This window comes from Heloderma suspectum, chromosome 14 (assembly GCF_057233095.1).
Source record: "Heloderma suspectum isolate Gila_16-S chromosome 14, 16-S_ref, whole genome shotgun sequence".
Taxonomy (NCBI): domain Eukaryota; kingdom Metazoa; phylum Chordata; class Lepidosauria; order Squamata; family Helodermatidae; genus Heloderma; species Heloderma suspectum.
The window spans coordinates 11634510-11651743 of record NC_139471.1 but is presented as its reverse complement, the minus strand read 5'-3'; the positions used below and the strand labels follow the sequence as shown (position 1 = coordinate 11651743).

The 17234-nt window shown below is 48.2% G+C and overlaps 1 protein-coding gene across 3 annotated transcripts in view; it reads left to right on the top strand.

Moving 5' to 3' along the window:
- RAPGEF1 (Rap guanine nucleotide exchange factor 1) overlaps positions 1-17234 on the top strand; it is a 142843-nt gene that overhangs the window by 70776 nt on the left and 54833 nt on the right. For all 3 annotated transcript variants that reach the window (XM_084820608.1, XM_084820609.1, XM_084820610.1), the window contains exons 2-5: positions 5529-5668; positions 11188-11366; positions 12582-12738; positions 16709-16797. In XM_084820608.1, the coding sequence (XP_084676734.1) occupies positions 5529-5668; positions 11188-11366; positions 12582-12738; positions 16709-16797 (565 nt within the window). The remainder of the gene's footprint in view (positions 1-5528; positions 5669-11187; positions 11367-12581; positions 12739-16708; positions 16798-17234) is intronic.

The window sequence follows — 17234 nt, the reverse complement described above, 5'->3', positions numbered from 1 at the left end:
GTGTCTCAAACTGGCCTACCTCCATATTATTTATTTATTTATTTATTACATTTATATCTGGCCTTTTTTCCACCTTGAGGAACCCAAGGTGGCGTACATAGGCCTCCTCCTCCTCCATTTTATCCTCACAACGACAACCCTGTGAGGTGGGGTGGGCTGAGAGTCTATGAGTGGCCCAAAGTCACCCAGGGAGCTTCCATGGCTGAGTGGGAACTAGAACCCGGATCTCCTGACTCCCAGTCCAGCACTCCAGCCACTACACCACACTGGCTCTCACATTTTGCCCCCTCTTCCGCTAGCCTTGTAAGAGCTTGCTTGCTCCCTGCGTCACAACTAATGTGGAACACTTTCGACCACCGGCTGGAATGGAAGAGAGGAGTTTTGGGCTGAGTTTTCCAGTTAATGCACAACCCATAAGGCTCGAGGGTCCGGAGGAAAGGCAAAACCATGCATGAATCCTTTAAAGTCCGGAGGAAAGGCAAAACCATACATGAATCCTTTAAAGTCCGGAGGAAAGGCAAAACCATGCATGAATCCTTTAAAGTAAGAAGAGTCCCAAATAGGGTCCTTCTAGTTGTTCAGGCTGGTGACTCAAGCCCAGGCGAGGAGAGACTCCACATTTTTGTGTATTTAAAGGGTTTTGTAGAGCTGTAAAGATTGTGCTCCTGCTAGATTGTGTTTGGTATCTTGGGAGTCTCCAGTTTTATTATTAATGTTCCTAGTCCTTGTTGTAGTGGTAGAGAGTAGCTCACAAGTGTGTGTGTGTGTGTGTGTGTATTTACTGGGGCAATCCATTAAGCAGAGGTCTTTGGGATGGGGGCTGAGCAAGATAATGAGGGGCTTCCCCCATTCCTTGGCTCTCCCTCCTGGCTGCTTGGCTGCTGGTCATCTTATCCCTACTGGCCACCAGTCCCCAATCTCCATACCTTTTCGTCCCTCCGGTCCTCCCATACTTGTCAAGGAATGCCATGTCCTTGGGAAAACCAGCAGAACAAATTCTGTCTTGTGTGAATCGGTCTTTCTTTTGTCTGCCCCAGATTTCCTGCCAGATTTCAGTGTGTGTGTGTGTGTGTGTGTGTGATCCTGAGTTCTAGTGATCTGGGGGTGATGGAGAAAATAATTCTCTGCCCACTTTCCCCACAACCCAACGCTCATGATTTTATGACCTTGTACTACGACTTGCATCAGCTGTTGGCACTGAGCCCGCCCTTTTCCCAAACCTGACCTCCCTTTAGCCTCTTGCTGCAGGAATTTCTCTCCCTTCCTTACTCTAATATTGGAAATGAACTGAGAATGGAGAAGAACTCTTGATGTGATAGACCAGGGGTGCACAACCCAGCCTGAGCCAAATTCCATTTCGGAGAAGCTCTCGGGGGCCGCATTCCAACAGTGGATGGGGTCGAAGGCAAAATGTGATGGGGCAAAAAATACCAGCATATTTTATCCTAAAGTTCTTCCTGTCAGTAATTAAGCCCTAGGAGAGGCGTTTCAACCTTTTAGAATGGGGTGGGGGTGGGGATGGCATAAAATCCAGGAAACCACCAAAAACTCAGTGATTGCGGGAAAGGGGGCATGGTCATCTGGGAAACCCTGGAAAGCTGGATCGGGACTCCTGGGCCTGAGGTTTTTCACCCCTGTGATAGACAGAGGGGAGTTAAGGTGAAACAGTGGTGAGGCAGGGAGAAGGGTTGGGTTTGGTGCCTGTTTTTAGCACGATCCATTTCTAGTTAAAATAAGACTTCATCCATCTCCTACTTTTATAGGGATGTCACAAGGAATTAAAGTAAGGGTGCTTGCAGATGTGAACACCCCTGTTTGATTCCTGACGAGTAGGATCAGGTTGAGCAGGGCCCTTCTTGAAGCTCGACGCAGGTGGGGCCTTCTTTGCCAGACCCCCAAGTGCCTGTCATTGTGTTCACTGCTCCCCCACACACATTTCCCCTTCCAGGGCCAGCAAACCTTAGCACAGGTGGTGTTTCACAGATCTGGGGCCACCACAAAGAAAGCCCCACACTGGTTGAAGACAATCCAACACCTGAAACGAGTGGGGAACATGCGCCCCCCCCTCTGATGTTGGTGCACTGCAACTCCCATCAGCCCAGTCAGCATAGCCAATGGTGCAGGATGATGGGAGTTCATGTTCCCCATCCCTGAGCTAAGGAAATAGCTGGACTTCACTGGCTGTTCCGAAATCTCAGGTCAAGGCCAGGGTTTATAACTCTTAAGTTTATGTATGATTCCAGGGCACATAGCTTAGCCTTTCCTTCTCACTACCTAGTTCAAGTGACCTGTCTTGATGATAATGAAAATCCTCTGGGAAACTCTGGCTACATCTCCACCCACCTCATGTACTCTGGTGATGTCACATCCTTCTGTGTGTGTGTGTGTGTGTGTGTGTGAGGGGGGGAGAGAGAGGGAGAGAAGGTGGAGACATGCATAGGAAGCATTCAAAGTTGGCTGCTGTCTTCACGGTCAAAATGCAGTCGTGGTTTTGCAGGCAGGAAGCAGTTTCATAAGACCATGGTGGTCTGCAGGCACCCTTGAGCTATGCATTTCTGCACTATGGAAGCAAATCGTGCATTGCGACCATGTTGTATTTCAAGGTGCGGGGGCTGGAGGATAAATGACTCCTTTCTGCCCGGTCGTGGCTTGCGTTTTCTGAGTATGCAGCAGAAGCCATCGGTGTGATTCAACAGTTCTGCTGGCCAGCTGTCTCTGCATGCTGATGACCCATCGTTGCGAGGTCTGGGTTTATCCTGTGCGCTCACCACACAAGGATGGAATTTGCTGTCTGGCATGGGGCCCAGCATTGTGAGCGCATTGGCTCTTATTTTGAAATCAAGCCAGAATCCCGCCTTGGGAGCTTCAGAGAGGAATTGGAAAAGCGATTCCCTCTTTGCTATTAACTATGAAAGCTAAATTAGCTGCATGTAAATAGCCACTCATCTGGCTGCCCGTGGCAGGTGAGAAAGGCCATCAGCTAACCAGTCAGTCTCACTTCCTTTTTCTGAAGTCTATTTCAAAACTTGGAATATATTGTTTTTTTGTTATTTGAAAGGCAGGTGGTTGCTTTTTCCCCTTACAGCAGGGGTGTGGAACCTCCTTTAGCCCGCAGGCTGAATTCTGTTTCAGAGAAGCTCTCAGGGGCCGCATTCCAGTGGTGGGCATGGCTGGAGGCAACGGGGGTGTTGTCAAAGGCAAAAGGGGTGGGACCAAAAATTGTTGTTGTTCAGTCGTGTCCGACTCTTCGTGACCCCATAGCACTCCAGGCCTTCCTGTCCTGCGCTGTCTCCCGGAGCGTGCTCAAGTTCATATTCATTGCATCGGTGATGCTATCCAGCCATCTCATCCTCTGCCGTCCCCTTCTCCTTTTGCCTTCAGTCTTTCCCAGCATCAGGGTCTTTTCCAGAGAGTTTTCTCTTTGCATTAGGTGGCCAAAATACTTGAGCTTCAGCTTCAGCATCTGTCCTTCCAATGAGCACTCAGGGTTGCTTTCCTTTAGGATGGACTGATCTGACCTCCTTGCAGTCCAGGGGACTCGTAAGAGTCTTCTCCAGCACCACAGTTCGAAGGCATCGATTCTTCGGCGCTCAGCCTTCCTTATAGTCCAGCTCTCACAGCCATACGTTGCTACTGGGGAAACCGTAGCTTTGATTAGACGGACCTTTGTGGGGCCAAAAATACCAATATATTTTCAGCTCAAAGCGCTTACTGTCAGTAACTAATCTGCAGGAAAGGCATTTCAGCGTCTTAGAAAGGGGGAAAATATGCACAAAAGCTGTGAAACATTCAATAGCTGGAGGAAATAGGCAGTACCAGGGGAAGGGAAGGTATCTGCTGAGTCCCATAGGGCTGGATGGCCAAATTTGGCCCATGGGCCTGAGGTTCCCCACCCCTGCCTTACAACCATGAGGTCTAGGAACTTGCTGTAAAAATGAGGTCCAAGATTCTTGGTATGCCTAATCCTCTGCCGCAATAGATTGTGCTTGCCTAGCCTAATCGGAGCCAAATGGTCAGGAATCATGCCTGTCCCTATTTCTGAGCAGTCGCAGCCTAAAGAGGCTGAAGGGGCGGAGGGAGAACCAAAGGAAACTGTTTGCTTTTGCCAACAACGCACTTGAAGGACAGCCCCTTGCTGGCCTATTTAAGGGCTGTTTGCTCAAAATACATGCCAAGCCGGTTGCTGTGACAGCAGCCAGGTTTATTTAGCTTCACAGCTAAATGGTTAAAAATATCGACCAGTATGAAGCCGTGCCCCTTGCTGGGGCCACAGACCTCAAAGCCATAAAAACATGTAGAGACTAAAATAGCTGAAATTAGGGTGAGGGAGGAGAAACCCAGACATGGTATATGGGTGGGTGTGCCTTCCTTTTCTTTTTAAGCAACCAGTGGAACAGAATTTATTTGAAGATTGCTTCAGAGTCTTTTCCGCATAACTTTGGCTGCTGTCCCCCCCGCCCAATAATTGGTGGCACATTTGAACGCTTGGGGGGAGGAGTGGTCACTACAGAAATTGCCTGCCTGTCTACCCATCTCTCCCCACTATCTGAATTAGAAGAACAGAGAGCAAAATCTAGAATCCTAGGATTTTAGAGGAGGAAGGTACCTTTGAGGTCATCCAGTCGAGCCCCCTGCACAATTCAGTTTTTTTATTCATAACCTTCCTTTTCATCAAAACATGTCGCTCAAGGCAGCTAATGATAATAAGATCGAGATTAAAACAAAAACCTAATTAAAGCAATCATGAAAACAAAGAAAAGCATAATTAAAATTGTTTAACCCTCAACTCTTGCTGCCTGGATTCGAATGACATGACCAGCGGCTGCCAGATCTTGAATAGGCAACCTGGCGCCCGCAGGCACCATGGCTCATCGTGGCTTAAATAAGCCGCAGTGGGCTGTGGTGATTGTGTGAACCAGGTCACCGACTGGCCCAGTCACCCACTGAGCTTCATGCCTGAGTGGGGGCTAGAACCCGGATCTCCCCAAACCCAGTCCAACACTCTGACCACTGCACCACACTGATTCTATTTATTATATATTACTTTATTATATATTTGTGATTTTAGAGTTATGACTTTAATGTATATTAAATGAATATTTGAACTTTATATAGGAAGTTAGCCACTTAGAGCCGTTTGTGAGGAAGGTCAGGATATAAATCAATTAAATAAAATATTTGGTCCCACCATAGGTATTTTCTAGATTTGGGGGGGCAGTGAGGGGGAGCCTGAGATGACAACAGTACTCTATAACGACCCTCCAACTGTAGGTCCTCCAAGTGTGACGGATGTCCTGTATTAATCAGCATACAGATTTTAGAAAACGGAATTCCATCTCAGCCTCCAGCAACTCCAGATGGAGTTTGCTGGCAGTAATTTGGGGGGGAGGGCAGTTATGTCTGCCATGGACACCTGCCCTTAAACCTGCAGTCTCCACCCAGCGCCATCCAGGCACATCACTCAGCGCAAGCAGCATTCATATCCAGTTGAATACATACATGGTTCCCCCCCCCTCTTTTCTTCCTAGACTCTCAGCGCTCCCATCTGTCCTCATTCACCATGAAGCTGATGGACAAGTTCCATTCGCCGAAAATAAAGCGGACGCCATCCAAGAAAGGGAAGCAGCCCGACCTCGTGGTAAAGACCCCTGAGAAGGTGGCAAACAAGGTAAGCCAACAGGTGTCGTGTCCCAAAGATGCAGAGCCTGTGGGAGGCGGATGGCACAGCCGCATGCCCCTACATGCATCAGTTGAGCAGGAACCAGCAGGCAGAGCCAGTGTCGAGGGTAGGCATGATTGGGCACCTGCCAAGGGCCCACAGCCCAGCAGGGGCCACTGACAAGCGCCCCCTGGAGTTGCCACTGTTCTTCACTTGCTTGTTCACCCGCCTTTCGCTCTGGCCCAGGCAACGGTGGTGGTGAGAAGGAGGAGCAGGAGATGCCACGGCAGACTTGCTCAAGCAAGCAAGCAGTAGCAATGATGCTAGAGGAGGGGGAGCACGTGCGGCTGGTGACCACGGCAGTGGGAAGGTAGACCTCCTGAGGGATGGTAGCACCTTGTGTCGCCTCTGCAGTGGGCGTTCAACTCTTAGGTTAGAGGCGCCAAGGTAGTGATAAATCAGACTCAAAGGTTTACTTACAAGGAGTACTTTACTGGGTAACTTACAGCACACAGGTGTACCCAATGGTTGGATCAGACAGCTTCTCGGAACCACGAGCCATTGGGTCAAATGGGTTTTATACAATACATGTTACCAGTAAGCAGCATAACAGCAGCAAGCCCCCCTAGCAGGCATTCCCAGCATAAACTAACAGCACTTGGTTCTCAAGCTCAGCCACCTGCAGCTTTTAAGGCCAACAAACTCTGCTTCTCAGGCACATCAGTGATAAGACATTCTCCTCATTAGCCAGAAATGTCCTGAGAAGGCTATCGGCCTTTTGACTCATCTGCACATGCTCAGAGGCTTACTAGCATGGGAGTTGCACCAACAATGAACTTAAGCAAGCATTATGGATCTCCAGGCCCCTCTTTAATGAGCTTCCGTCGTGCATTAAAAACATGGTTGTTCAGGCAGGCATTTGGGGTGGGTTAGGGTATTTTTAAAAAAAAAATTTTATGGTAAAATTTTATTGTTTTAAATTGTTTATGGTGGGTTGTACATCGCCCAGAGTGGCTGGGTGACCAGTCAGATGGGCGATTAATAAATTTAATAAATAAATAAATAAATAAATAAACACTACAAATGACTTGGCTACACTCCTGGGGCCAATGCACCACTGAAGGTGCCTTGCCCAAAGACCTTCCAAAACCTGGAGTCGCTGTGCCAGCAGGGCATGTAGAGTCCACTCTGTAATCCAAATCTTAGACTGCCAATGCAGAGGAAGGCACAGCGCAGCCCGAGGCAGGAAGGCTGACTCATATCAGCTGCCCTGTGGAACATCAGGGCCTGCTCCAGTTAGACACTCTCCCCCCTGCCCCAAGATGAGGGGGAAAACAGGGCCATTCTACTGGCTCTGCTGAAAGTCTACTCCATTTTTTCCTCATCCCTCCCCATCCCTCCTTCCTTGTGTGTCGTGTCTATTTAGATTTTTTTCCCTTGATTGATTGTAAGCCACTCCAACAGCCTTTTTTTGACTGAGGAGCAGGATGAAAATATTTTACATAAATAAAAAATGCGGTCCATGAGAAAATGGTCAGATATGAAATTTTCAGGACCCCGGAGAGGTCACTGAGAGATGAACACTTGCTGCGAAAGTATCTTGGTTCCAGCTGAGTTCTTACCTAATTCTTGGCCTTGACTACACCCTGCTAGGCGTCACCTAGCGCTCTTGGCTGTTTCTTGCTAAGTGGATCTCACTTCCCCTACAATAGTAAACTCCAGGTGGTGAGCGCTGACAGAAACCGGGCCACTGAGAAATGACAGGGACGTATTACTGTGCTTGGGGGAACTCCAGGATTTGCAGAATTGCAAATTAGAACAACAACATAGGAAGTGGCCTTATGTGGTGTAGTGGTTAGTGTGTTGGACTGGGACTGGGAGATCTGGGTTATAGTCCCCACTCAGCCATGAATCTCACTGGGTGACTTTGGGCCAGTCACTGACTCTCAGCCTCACCTACTTCATAGGGTCGTTGTGAAGTTAAAATGGAGAGGAGGAGGACCATATAAGCCACCTTGGGTTCCTTCCAAGAGGAAAAAAAGAGGCAGGAAATAAATGTAATAATAAGTAAATAAATAATATAGAAGGGAAAGTGCGCACAAAAATTACATTAAAATGCATTCTATTAGGAAAATAGCTGGCAAAAACTGTATATTAGGCAAAATTGCATAGAAAAATGCTTGTAATAGGAGAAATGCACACTAAAATATGTACAAACATTCCTGAGATCTTTAAAAAAAATCTCAGAAGTTCAGGTTGAGCCAAACTTAAGATTGGAAGAATGAGAAACTGAGAGGAACTGGAATGGACAGATTTCTGCGTCTCTGGTCATGGCAGCAGGAGGGCTTTGCTGTGTTAGGTAGAAATTGCAGGGGCCAAGCAGCAGTTCCCAGCAAAGGGTTTCCAAACGGCTGGTGTGACAAGACTCAGGCACTTGGCTAGCTGCTCAAAGCTCATCCAGGGAACGTATCTGTTCCTTGTCATGTGTATGGCACACTTAATTTCCTTAAGTGTTCAACAGTCTTTATTTGCAGTTGCTGTTGCTGCCCAGGGTGATTTACAGAGGGCCGTAAGCAAAAACAACAGGTCCATTCCTTTGCATGCTTATGAATTTCAGTCTGAATATTGGCAGGGGAAGATGGAGCGTCAGGCTCAGACCAGGGAAACCCAGGTTCTAATCCTCATCCAGCCCTGCTGGGAATTCTGGGAGGTGTAGCCCAGCACACCTGGAGGGCACCAGGTTGCAGAAGGCTGGCTTAACCCATTTTGTGAGGACAAAATATGGGAGTGGTGGGACCGTGTCCTTTGCCCCAAACTCCTCAGGGGCAAGTCGGGAATAAAAATCTAATAACTGACTGAATAACAGTTCTGTAATAACAGAGCCAGTGTGATGTAGTAGTTGGGCTGGGACTTGGGAGATGCGGGCTCAGATCCCTACTCAGCGTAAAGCTCACTGGGTGACTTTGGGCCAGTCTCTGACCCTCAGCCTAACCTACCTCACAGGGTTGTTGTGATGATGACGTTGAGAGAAGGAGGATCACAGAAGCCGCCTTGGGCTCCTTGGACAAAAAGTCGGAATATAAATGTAGCAAATGCATAAATAAAATAAAATACTGATGACAGGACCTGGGCCCTCAGCAGGTCTTGAAGAAGCCAGCCGGAGGGGATTAAGTTTATGTGCTGCCCCTCAGTTCTGGCCAAAGGAGGGAATGGCCCAGGAGCCAAGATGAGCAGAACGTACGCCCATGGAGGTTGGTTGTGTGTATGATATTTTCATCCTGCTCTTGTTTCTTTTTTTTAATATGATGTATTTTTATCCTGTTCTTCAGGCAAAAAGGCTCCCAAAGCAGTTCGTGTATAATCAGTAAAACAAGATAGTCCCTGCCAGCAGGCTAGCAAACTAAGGAGACACAACACACAAGGAAAAAGGAATGGGGAGGGAAGAGGGGGAAAAATAGGTCTTTCAACAGGACGGGTGGAATGGCCCTGCTCCAGACTCTCATATCCCTCAAAACGGCCTGCTGGGATGTCTTCTGATGCTGACGGTTGAAGGAGGAGGAGCCAAGGAGGTCTCTTCTGCCAAGGTGGTCAAGATGACCTACATGGCTCTCCTTCATTTTGTCCTCGAAACAACCCTGTGGGGTAGGTTAGCCTGAGCAAGAGTGAGTGCCCCAGGATCCGGCATTGAGCTTGATGGTGAAGTGGATATTGGAACCTGGGTCTCCCCCCAGTCCAAAGGTCTAGCCGCTACGCCACCGTAGCACACTATAGAGTTGCGTGTCTGTAGGCATAGCCCTGGCTTCACTGAGAGAGCGGTGGTCTGCAGGGCTGGGTGATTTTCTTTATGTCAGTGTTTAAAAACAGAGCGACTTGTGTAACACTGGTGTCTGAGGGAGTTAACTCCTAATCCATTGTAACGATCAGTTGTCTGCAGCCAATTGATTAGCTAGATGAGATGTAACCGATTAGATGAATGGTGCAGGAGAGAGGCTGTCATTAGCCTAGGAGAGAGCATGGCAGAAGCCATCAGACGAGGGATTTCCCCTAGATTTGCTGCAGAGCCAAAATGGGTGTTCCAGGGCAGACTTGTGTAAGTGTATTACTTGTCCCGTGTTCGTTCGTATTTATTTTGGGGGCCAGCATAGTTAACCATTGACTCCAGCTAAAGCGGAAACAGGCATTGCCAAAAATAACACTGAAATTCCTGAGCATGGCGCAAAAACCCAACAGCCCCGCCCCAGTTAGAGCTCAGAAATATGGTGCGTTTGTTTATGTTTGTCAGAGCCGTTTCTGGGTCAACCGTTTCTCGAACGCGATTTGATTCGTAATGTTTGCTGAAAGGAAGTAATCCTGCAAATTCTGCAGCGTCTCACTTCAGCTTGGGGTAGAAAGGAAGGATGCTTTAGGATGTGGTTGCTGGTGATTTGATTTCTTTGAGCATGTGGGAGCGATCGGCTCGAGTAGCTCTTGGGAGATGCGAGGAGAGCAGCACTTATTTAAATCCTCTGGCTCTCATGTGGCAGAGGCTTGTCACGTGTGTGCGTGTGCACGCTTGTTTGAATGCATCCTATGAGATTTTTCTTCCTGCATATGAGAAGCTGTCACAGATTGTGTTGCTGGGAGCAATGTTCCACTCCCTGGGAATGTTAGCTTTTACAGGTGTGTTGTGTGTGTGTGGGGGGGGGGGGTTAGAAAAGAGAACAAGATTCTAGCTCTCAAGACTGCAGATATGTTCAAAAGTCTTTGAGCAAGGCCTGGTGAAATCCCAGAAGTCAGGAAAGCAGCCAGATAAAATGTCTAGTCATTGGGGCTGGGCTTCACTGGCCTGAATATCCCTTTGCCCCAGCCCATGACAAGCAAAACCAGAATAAATAACGGAAAATAAGAGGAACAGAAAATTTGTTCACATTTTCATAATTTGTTCAGGCTGCAAAATCCAGCCTTTCTTTGCTGAATTTGGATTTTCAGGGTGCAAAATTAACTTTTTTTCCAGCATGGAGTATATACTGTCCTTGGCATAACCCCCAGGCTTTGGACCTTCCAGTGTGCAGCCGAGGATTCTGATGAGGACAAGGCACAGGCTACTTCCTCAGGTGTAGGACAATCAGTGCCTTATTCAGGGCCCTCCTGGCCAGAGGACACAGCCCTGCCATTGTCCTCTGGCTCGGAGTCCTCAACAGAACCTCCATCTCCCCAGCCTTGCAGAAGTCTCAGGCTACAAAATCAGGCAAGGGCCCTTTAACAGTCCAGTCAGCTGCTTCAAGAAGGGCACACCAGAGCACACTTGCAGGTCTTTCCAGCCTACCTAAGGCTTCTGTTGCCTTTAGCTCCCTGCTAAGACAACGTCCTGCTATGGTCCTAGTGGGAGAGAGTTCCAGCCAGCAGGACCAGCCTGGAGCTATCCAAGGTCCTACAGGTTTGACGAGAATGTATCACAGACAGATCCTTCAAAACACCCACAAGACTTCTCCTTCACCATCTTTCCTTTCTTTCTCTCCACCCCCCACCCTCCGCGCACTCCTCCTCAGAACCTAACTTGGCTGGAGGAGAGAGAGAAGGACGTTGTGAGTGCCCTGCGCTATTTTAAGACCATCGTTGACAAAATGGCAATAGACAGTAAGGTGCTGGAGATGCTGCCGGGATCCGCTAGCAAAGTGCTGGAGGCCATCCTGCCCCTGGTCCAGGCAGACCCACGGATTCAACAGAGGTAAGTTGTGACTGGGGGGAATTAATTGGGGAGGAGGGGGTCTTGGGTCTGGGCGTGACACTTCCCTAGAGAGCTGCGGCGAAAGCGTTGGCTCGTTTCTTCCAACTGATCTGTGCTTCTTCCCCTTTTGAACCACCTGGCCATGAGGAACTAGGAAAGTTTCGGCCCTTGGGCTGAAAAAGATTCAACATCCCTGCTCTAAGCAGAGTGACCAAACTACGGGAAAACACGCACTATCAGGAAGCCTGGCAGGGTTTCACAATTTGCACACACCTGTTTTGGTGAGGTCGTGTTCCCATCACACCATAGAATAACATATTTTTTAATTTGGTTTTTTTTAAAAATCCCCATTCATGCACATGTTGAATGTTGCAAAGCTGTTGCAAAGGCCAGGAGGAAACTTTCCAGGCGAGTCACTGGAGGGCAGGAAAAGGCTCTTCCTTTAAAGAGCAGGTTGGACAGGTTGTTAAAGGGGAAGGGATTGAGGGTCCATCTAGGCTGGACCCAGAACAGCTTTCCCAAACTTGGTACCCTCCAGATGTGTTAGACTACAACTCCCAGAAATCCCCAACCAGCACAGACTGTTAAAGTTATACCAATCTATATGGAACTATCTATCTATCTAGTCAGATCTATCTGCCTGCCTGCCTATCTAGCTGCATGAGGAAGAACAATTTTGGCACGTTGGCTGTCCAGTGAGAGGCAGGGAGTTGCCATAGTAGCTGCTACCTTCCTGAGGCCTCACTGAATTCTAGAGTGAATGTGGCTCTAAAGAGGTCAAGAAATCAGAGTCTGTAATGAAAGTCTTTGCTTTGTTCGCTCGGACTGGAAAGCTTCCCAGAGCTTGGTCAGATATATTCTGGGGCTGCTCAGCTCCTTTTTTCCCTGTGACCCCCCATCTCTAAAGCCTTAAACATTCCTATTTGGGGGCATTTGCTTAGCTCTTTGTGAGCTCTAACTAGTGTCTGGGTCTTGGACTACAGATCGATTTGAGTTGAAAAACTTTATCTGTGCACGTGCAGAATCTTGTTTTCCATTGCGAGCTATCGAAGAAGTCTGGGGAGGGAAAGTTTTGAGAGATGAGTTTATCTTGGCTTGCGTATTAAACATACATTCAGAGTTTTAACATCTGTTTAAGTCTGAGATTGGGTGAATTATAAATCAGAATAATGTGTATCCTCCTCCTTTCTCACCAATGGATTATTGTCCCCGCAGTTCTGCCATCTCATCCTGCTACAGCCGTGTGTACCAGAGCCTGGGCAATTTGATTCGTTGGTCCGATCAGGTGATGCTAGAGGGCATCAACTCTGAAGACAAAGAGGTGGTGAACACAGTGAAAGGAGTCATTAAGGCCGTTCTGGACGGAGTCAAGGTACGGTGTTCTCATTGCCGCCTCTGGCAGCAACTCTTAAGGCAGGGGCAGGCAACACGGAGGTCACATGTGGCCTCCCTGGCCGTTTTTGCAGCCCCTGCTGCCAGCTTGGGGGGGGGGGTGGCCCCCAGGGGGCAGAGGCAAAACGGACCCGCAATTTGTCCCTCCCTCTGTAAAAGGGTGAGTTAAGCATCTTCGCTTGAGAACGTGCTCTGCTCTGAAAACCCGCAGCAGTGGTCACGTAGCTAGTCTTTCCCCATGTATTGCTACAGATTCTTAGGGTAATGGGGGGTGCTTGAAGGCATCTGCCCTCCCAGCTCGGCAGACCTCCAGCAACAGTAAACTTCCAGGGAGAATCCCGCTACATTATTTTGACATGCTTTTCTCATTCTGAGCGCAGATTTGCCAGTTGGATCGTCCGTGTGATTGCTGTTATTAGCCATGCAAAGTTTTGATAGAAACCCTCCCCACTTGATGCTTGGGTTGTGCTGTTTCGTTTGTTCAGTTTTGGCAAGCTCTCTTGAGTTGAGTGGCACTTCCTCTGCGTAGGGCTGCAGCCTTAATTCCGCTTTTTTTTTTTTACGTGAAGCATAAGATATATGCAGAATACTAACTCCCCACTTCCTCAGGCCACTGCAGGACATGTTCAGCCCCCTCCTCTCCCCCGCCCTGCCAATTTTTCAGGGCATGTTCAGCCCTTTCCCTAATTTTGAATTTTTTGAAGGAACTGGAAAAATACCAGGGTGCAGAACCTCAGGCCCAGGGGCCAAATCCGACCCTCAAGGACTCTCCAGAAGGCCCCGCCCCTTCCCCTGGCCTCGCCCCTTTCCCCCCAACCACCAGTCCTTTGGTGGTTTCCCAGCTTTTGTGCAGTTATTTTCCCATTCTAAATGGCTGAAATGCCGCTCCTAAGGCTGAGTTACTGACAGTAAGAACTTAGAGCTACAATAGGCTGGTCTTTTTGACCCCGCCCCTTTTGCTCTCAGCCCCACCCACCACTGGAGTGTGCTCCCCCCCACGAGGGTTTCTCCAGAATGGAATTCAGCTCTCGGGCTGAAGGAAATTCAACACCCCTGGCTTATGTCTGTGCTGTGCAGTACACTGAAGATGCTCACACACAACGGTAAGCCAGGATTCTAGAGAATCCTGGCTTACCGCGAGTGCTCCTTCCCACTTTGCTCTTCCCACCAGCGAGGGCGGCTAAAGCAACCAGCAGCTGAAAGCTTCCCGTGCCGTTACAATGTGAAAACACAGTCATGACGAAGCCCAGTCCCATTTCACTTTCAGAACACCGGCAACATCGTAGGCACCAGATTTTATAAATCATTACAACAGCGTTAGCCAAGCTCACAGCGTCATTTGACATAAGATGCTCATTTCTTCACAGCAGCTAAAGACTCTTCACTCGTGCAATTTCAGGCCATGTGACACCACTACCACCACCACCCAGTCAGTTCATCTGAACCCTTCTTCCTTCCCTTGGTCAGCAGTCCTGGTGCTGTTTCTGAAAGATGACCAATTCTCATCACTTCTGCTTTCCAGCACCTCCTTCCCTCTCTGTTCTATAAAGTGCTGACGTGTGTGTGTGTGTGTGTGTGTGTGTATACGATGTTTCAGCAGATCTTTGGTCGGAAGTCTTCCTTTCAGAAATTCCCTTTTCCTTTTTTGCATCACGGCAGATAAATCAGAAAGGAGGCTAAAGAGCAGGGGCTGCTCCACATGATACAGTCACCCCCTGGAGGCTGCTTGGAACAGAACTGGTGCAGTCACCAAGCTGGGCAGAGAAAGCTGACTTTTGTTTATCAGCTCACACTGGATTGGGGCCCTAGTGTGGCTTTTCACCTTGTTGCCCCAGGAAATTTCCATTGTCCTTACCTAGGGAGGTGGTGGGCTCTCCCACCCTGGAGGCATTCAAGATGAAGCCGGGCAGCCATCTGCCAGGGATGCTGTGACTTGGATTCCTGCATTGAGCAGGGGGTTGGACTCGATGGCGTAATAGGCCCCTTCCAACCCTACTATTCTATGATTCTATCTATGAAACTAAAACCAAAGGAAACCCAGCATGTTTCCGGCCCTCAGGTGTGTGGGCAATACCTGGGGAAAGCTAGAGAGGTGCTGGGGTGGGGTGGGAGGGGATAAGTAGGATGCCTAGTGGTTGGACAAGCGTCTTCATGGTCCTCCAGAGCGTTCTGCTCATTCTTCATGGATAAATTACAGAAATGTTTGCAGGATCGATGTGCGTTCCAGATCTCAGCTTTTCTTGGAGTGTAATTCCGTTACCCTGGCGCAGAATTGTTATTTTAAGAGTTGGGAAGTTGGATCATATTTGCATCTCACCCTTCCTCCAAGGGTGTGGCACATCTGGGCGTTATCCCATTTTATCCTCACAACAACCTTGAGGATAGGGGTGGTCTGAATGTGCACAGCTATACCAGGGAGCTTAATGGCAGAGTTGGAGTTTGAACCCAGGGGTGGTATTCAGTGTTAGCCCTACTTAGAGTAGACCCCTTTGAAATACATGAGAACTAGGTTAGTCATGACTAACTTAAATCCCATTCATTTCAGTTGGTCTATTCTAAGTAGGATACAACTCCCAGGTGTCCCCAGTCTAAATCTGCTACTCTGCCCCAGTCTTCAGTGGGTTGTTTGGAGCTCAAAATTGGATTGGGGCACAATCACCGTTTTCTTTTGTCTTTTTTGTTTCTGTTTTTTTAAAAGAGAAGATAAAATAGGTGGGATGATAAAGACGAGCATAAATAAATATGTATTTAATAAAAAAAACAAAAGTGGCTTTTGTGTAGCAGGTTGGGGTTTATAGAGGGGCCATATCCTAAAAAGGCTGCAGATGACTGTCCAACGTTCCACAATCTTTCTCTCGGTCCTGTTTATCCCTAGAGGGCAGAACTAGCACGAACAGATGAAAATTGTGGGGAAGCAGATTTGGGGTAAACATTAGGAGAACCTGCCTGATTGTAGAAGTAATGTGACAGTAAGACAGAATGCTTCGGGTGGTGCTGGACTATACATCTCTGGAGGAGTTGAAGCAGAGGCTGTGTACGACAATTTCAAACCCTAAAACAATAAGAAGCGCATTAAAAACAATTAAAACATTAAAACAACACATTTTAAAAGGCTAAATTGAAATGATGCAGTTTTACACCCTTTCTAAAGGCCAAGAGAGTGGGGTGAAGAGGCAACATCTCAGGATGTGGAATATATGTGTGTGTGTGTGTGTATGTATGTGTGTGTGTGTGTGTGTGTGTATATATACACACACACACACACACTCCTTGAAATAGCCCAGTGCATTTTGTCCCTGCAGGATTCATCTTGGAGACTTATCTTTTCAAAGATCTTGGCAGGCATTTTTAGAACCATTGAACCCTGAGGAAGGCCCATATGTATTATACGGGGCTGAAACACATTGGGCTACTTCAAGGAATAAAGCCTTTTTTTCCCCCCAAACATCCTAAGACTTTGTCTCTGCATTCCATTGGATTATTTTGATTGTTCTCCAGTTTTGTTTGACCAAGAAAGTGGGAGCCAACCGTAGTTCTTGAGCGAGCGCATTCCATAGTTTGGGGGCAACACAGGAGAAAGCCCTTCCACACATGCCCGACAAATGGGCTTCTGCGGGTAACAGTGCCCTCAAAAGAGCCTCTCCTGCAGATCTTACTATCCGGGCAGGTTCACAGTGAGACAGGCAGTCCCTTAGAACCATCTGTCAGGGATGCTATAGTTACAAGATGCCTGTGCTGAGCAAGGGAGTTGGACTAGATGACCTCCAAGGTCCCTTCCGGTTCTAAAATTCTGTGATTCTAATATGCTCCCCTGTGCCTAAGGCAAGGGATGCAGGGGGCGGCTTTGAAAATCCCAAACCTGAAACAGGGAAGTGACCGTTTCTGGGTGGATACGAATGATGCAGTGGTCCTTGGCTGATTTTGTTGTCCTGTGTTGTGTTCATGATTAGGAGCTGGTCAAGCTCACCATTGAGAAGCAAGAGCATCCGTCCCCAACTAGTCCAGTCAAGCCCAGTTTACCTCCATGTACCTCAGACAGGTAAGTACCAACAAATACCTGATCAAAGCGGGCTGCTCGTAAAATCGCCCAGGGTCATATATTTCACTCACGGGGTTCATAGCACAAACAGAAATGGTAGGAAGATCAGGGAGGGAGAAGCAGCTTGTCCACATCACGCCATATGTTCAAGTAGAGGCAGGGGAGTTCTTTACGACTCTGATGCACTGCTGGATCTTTGGAGCACACATACCCACCAAGTTTGGCCCGTGCCACCCTTCTCCCTGTTGGCATGACGCATAAGGCAAGAATGGGTCTGAAATGGCTGGCTACACCAAGGTGTGGTGTCCATCTTGCGTTGCCCCCATGATGCAGTGCTGTCTTCTGCAACCTGGTGCCCTCCAGATGGGTTGGACTGCAACCCGCATTGGGAGTTACGGGAGTTTCAGTCCAACCCATAGCTGGGAATTATGGCTGTC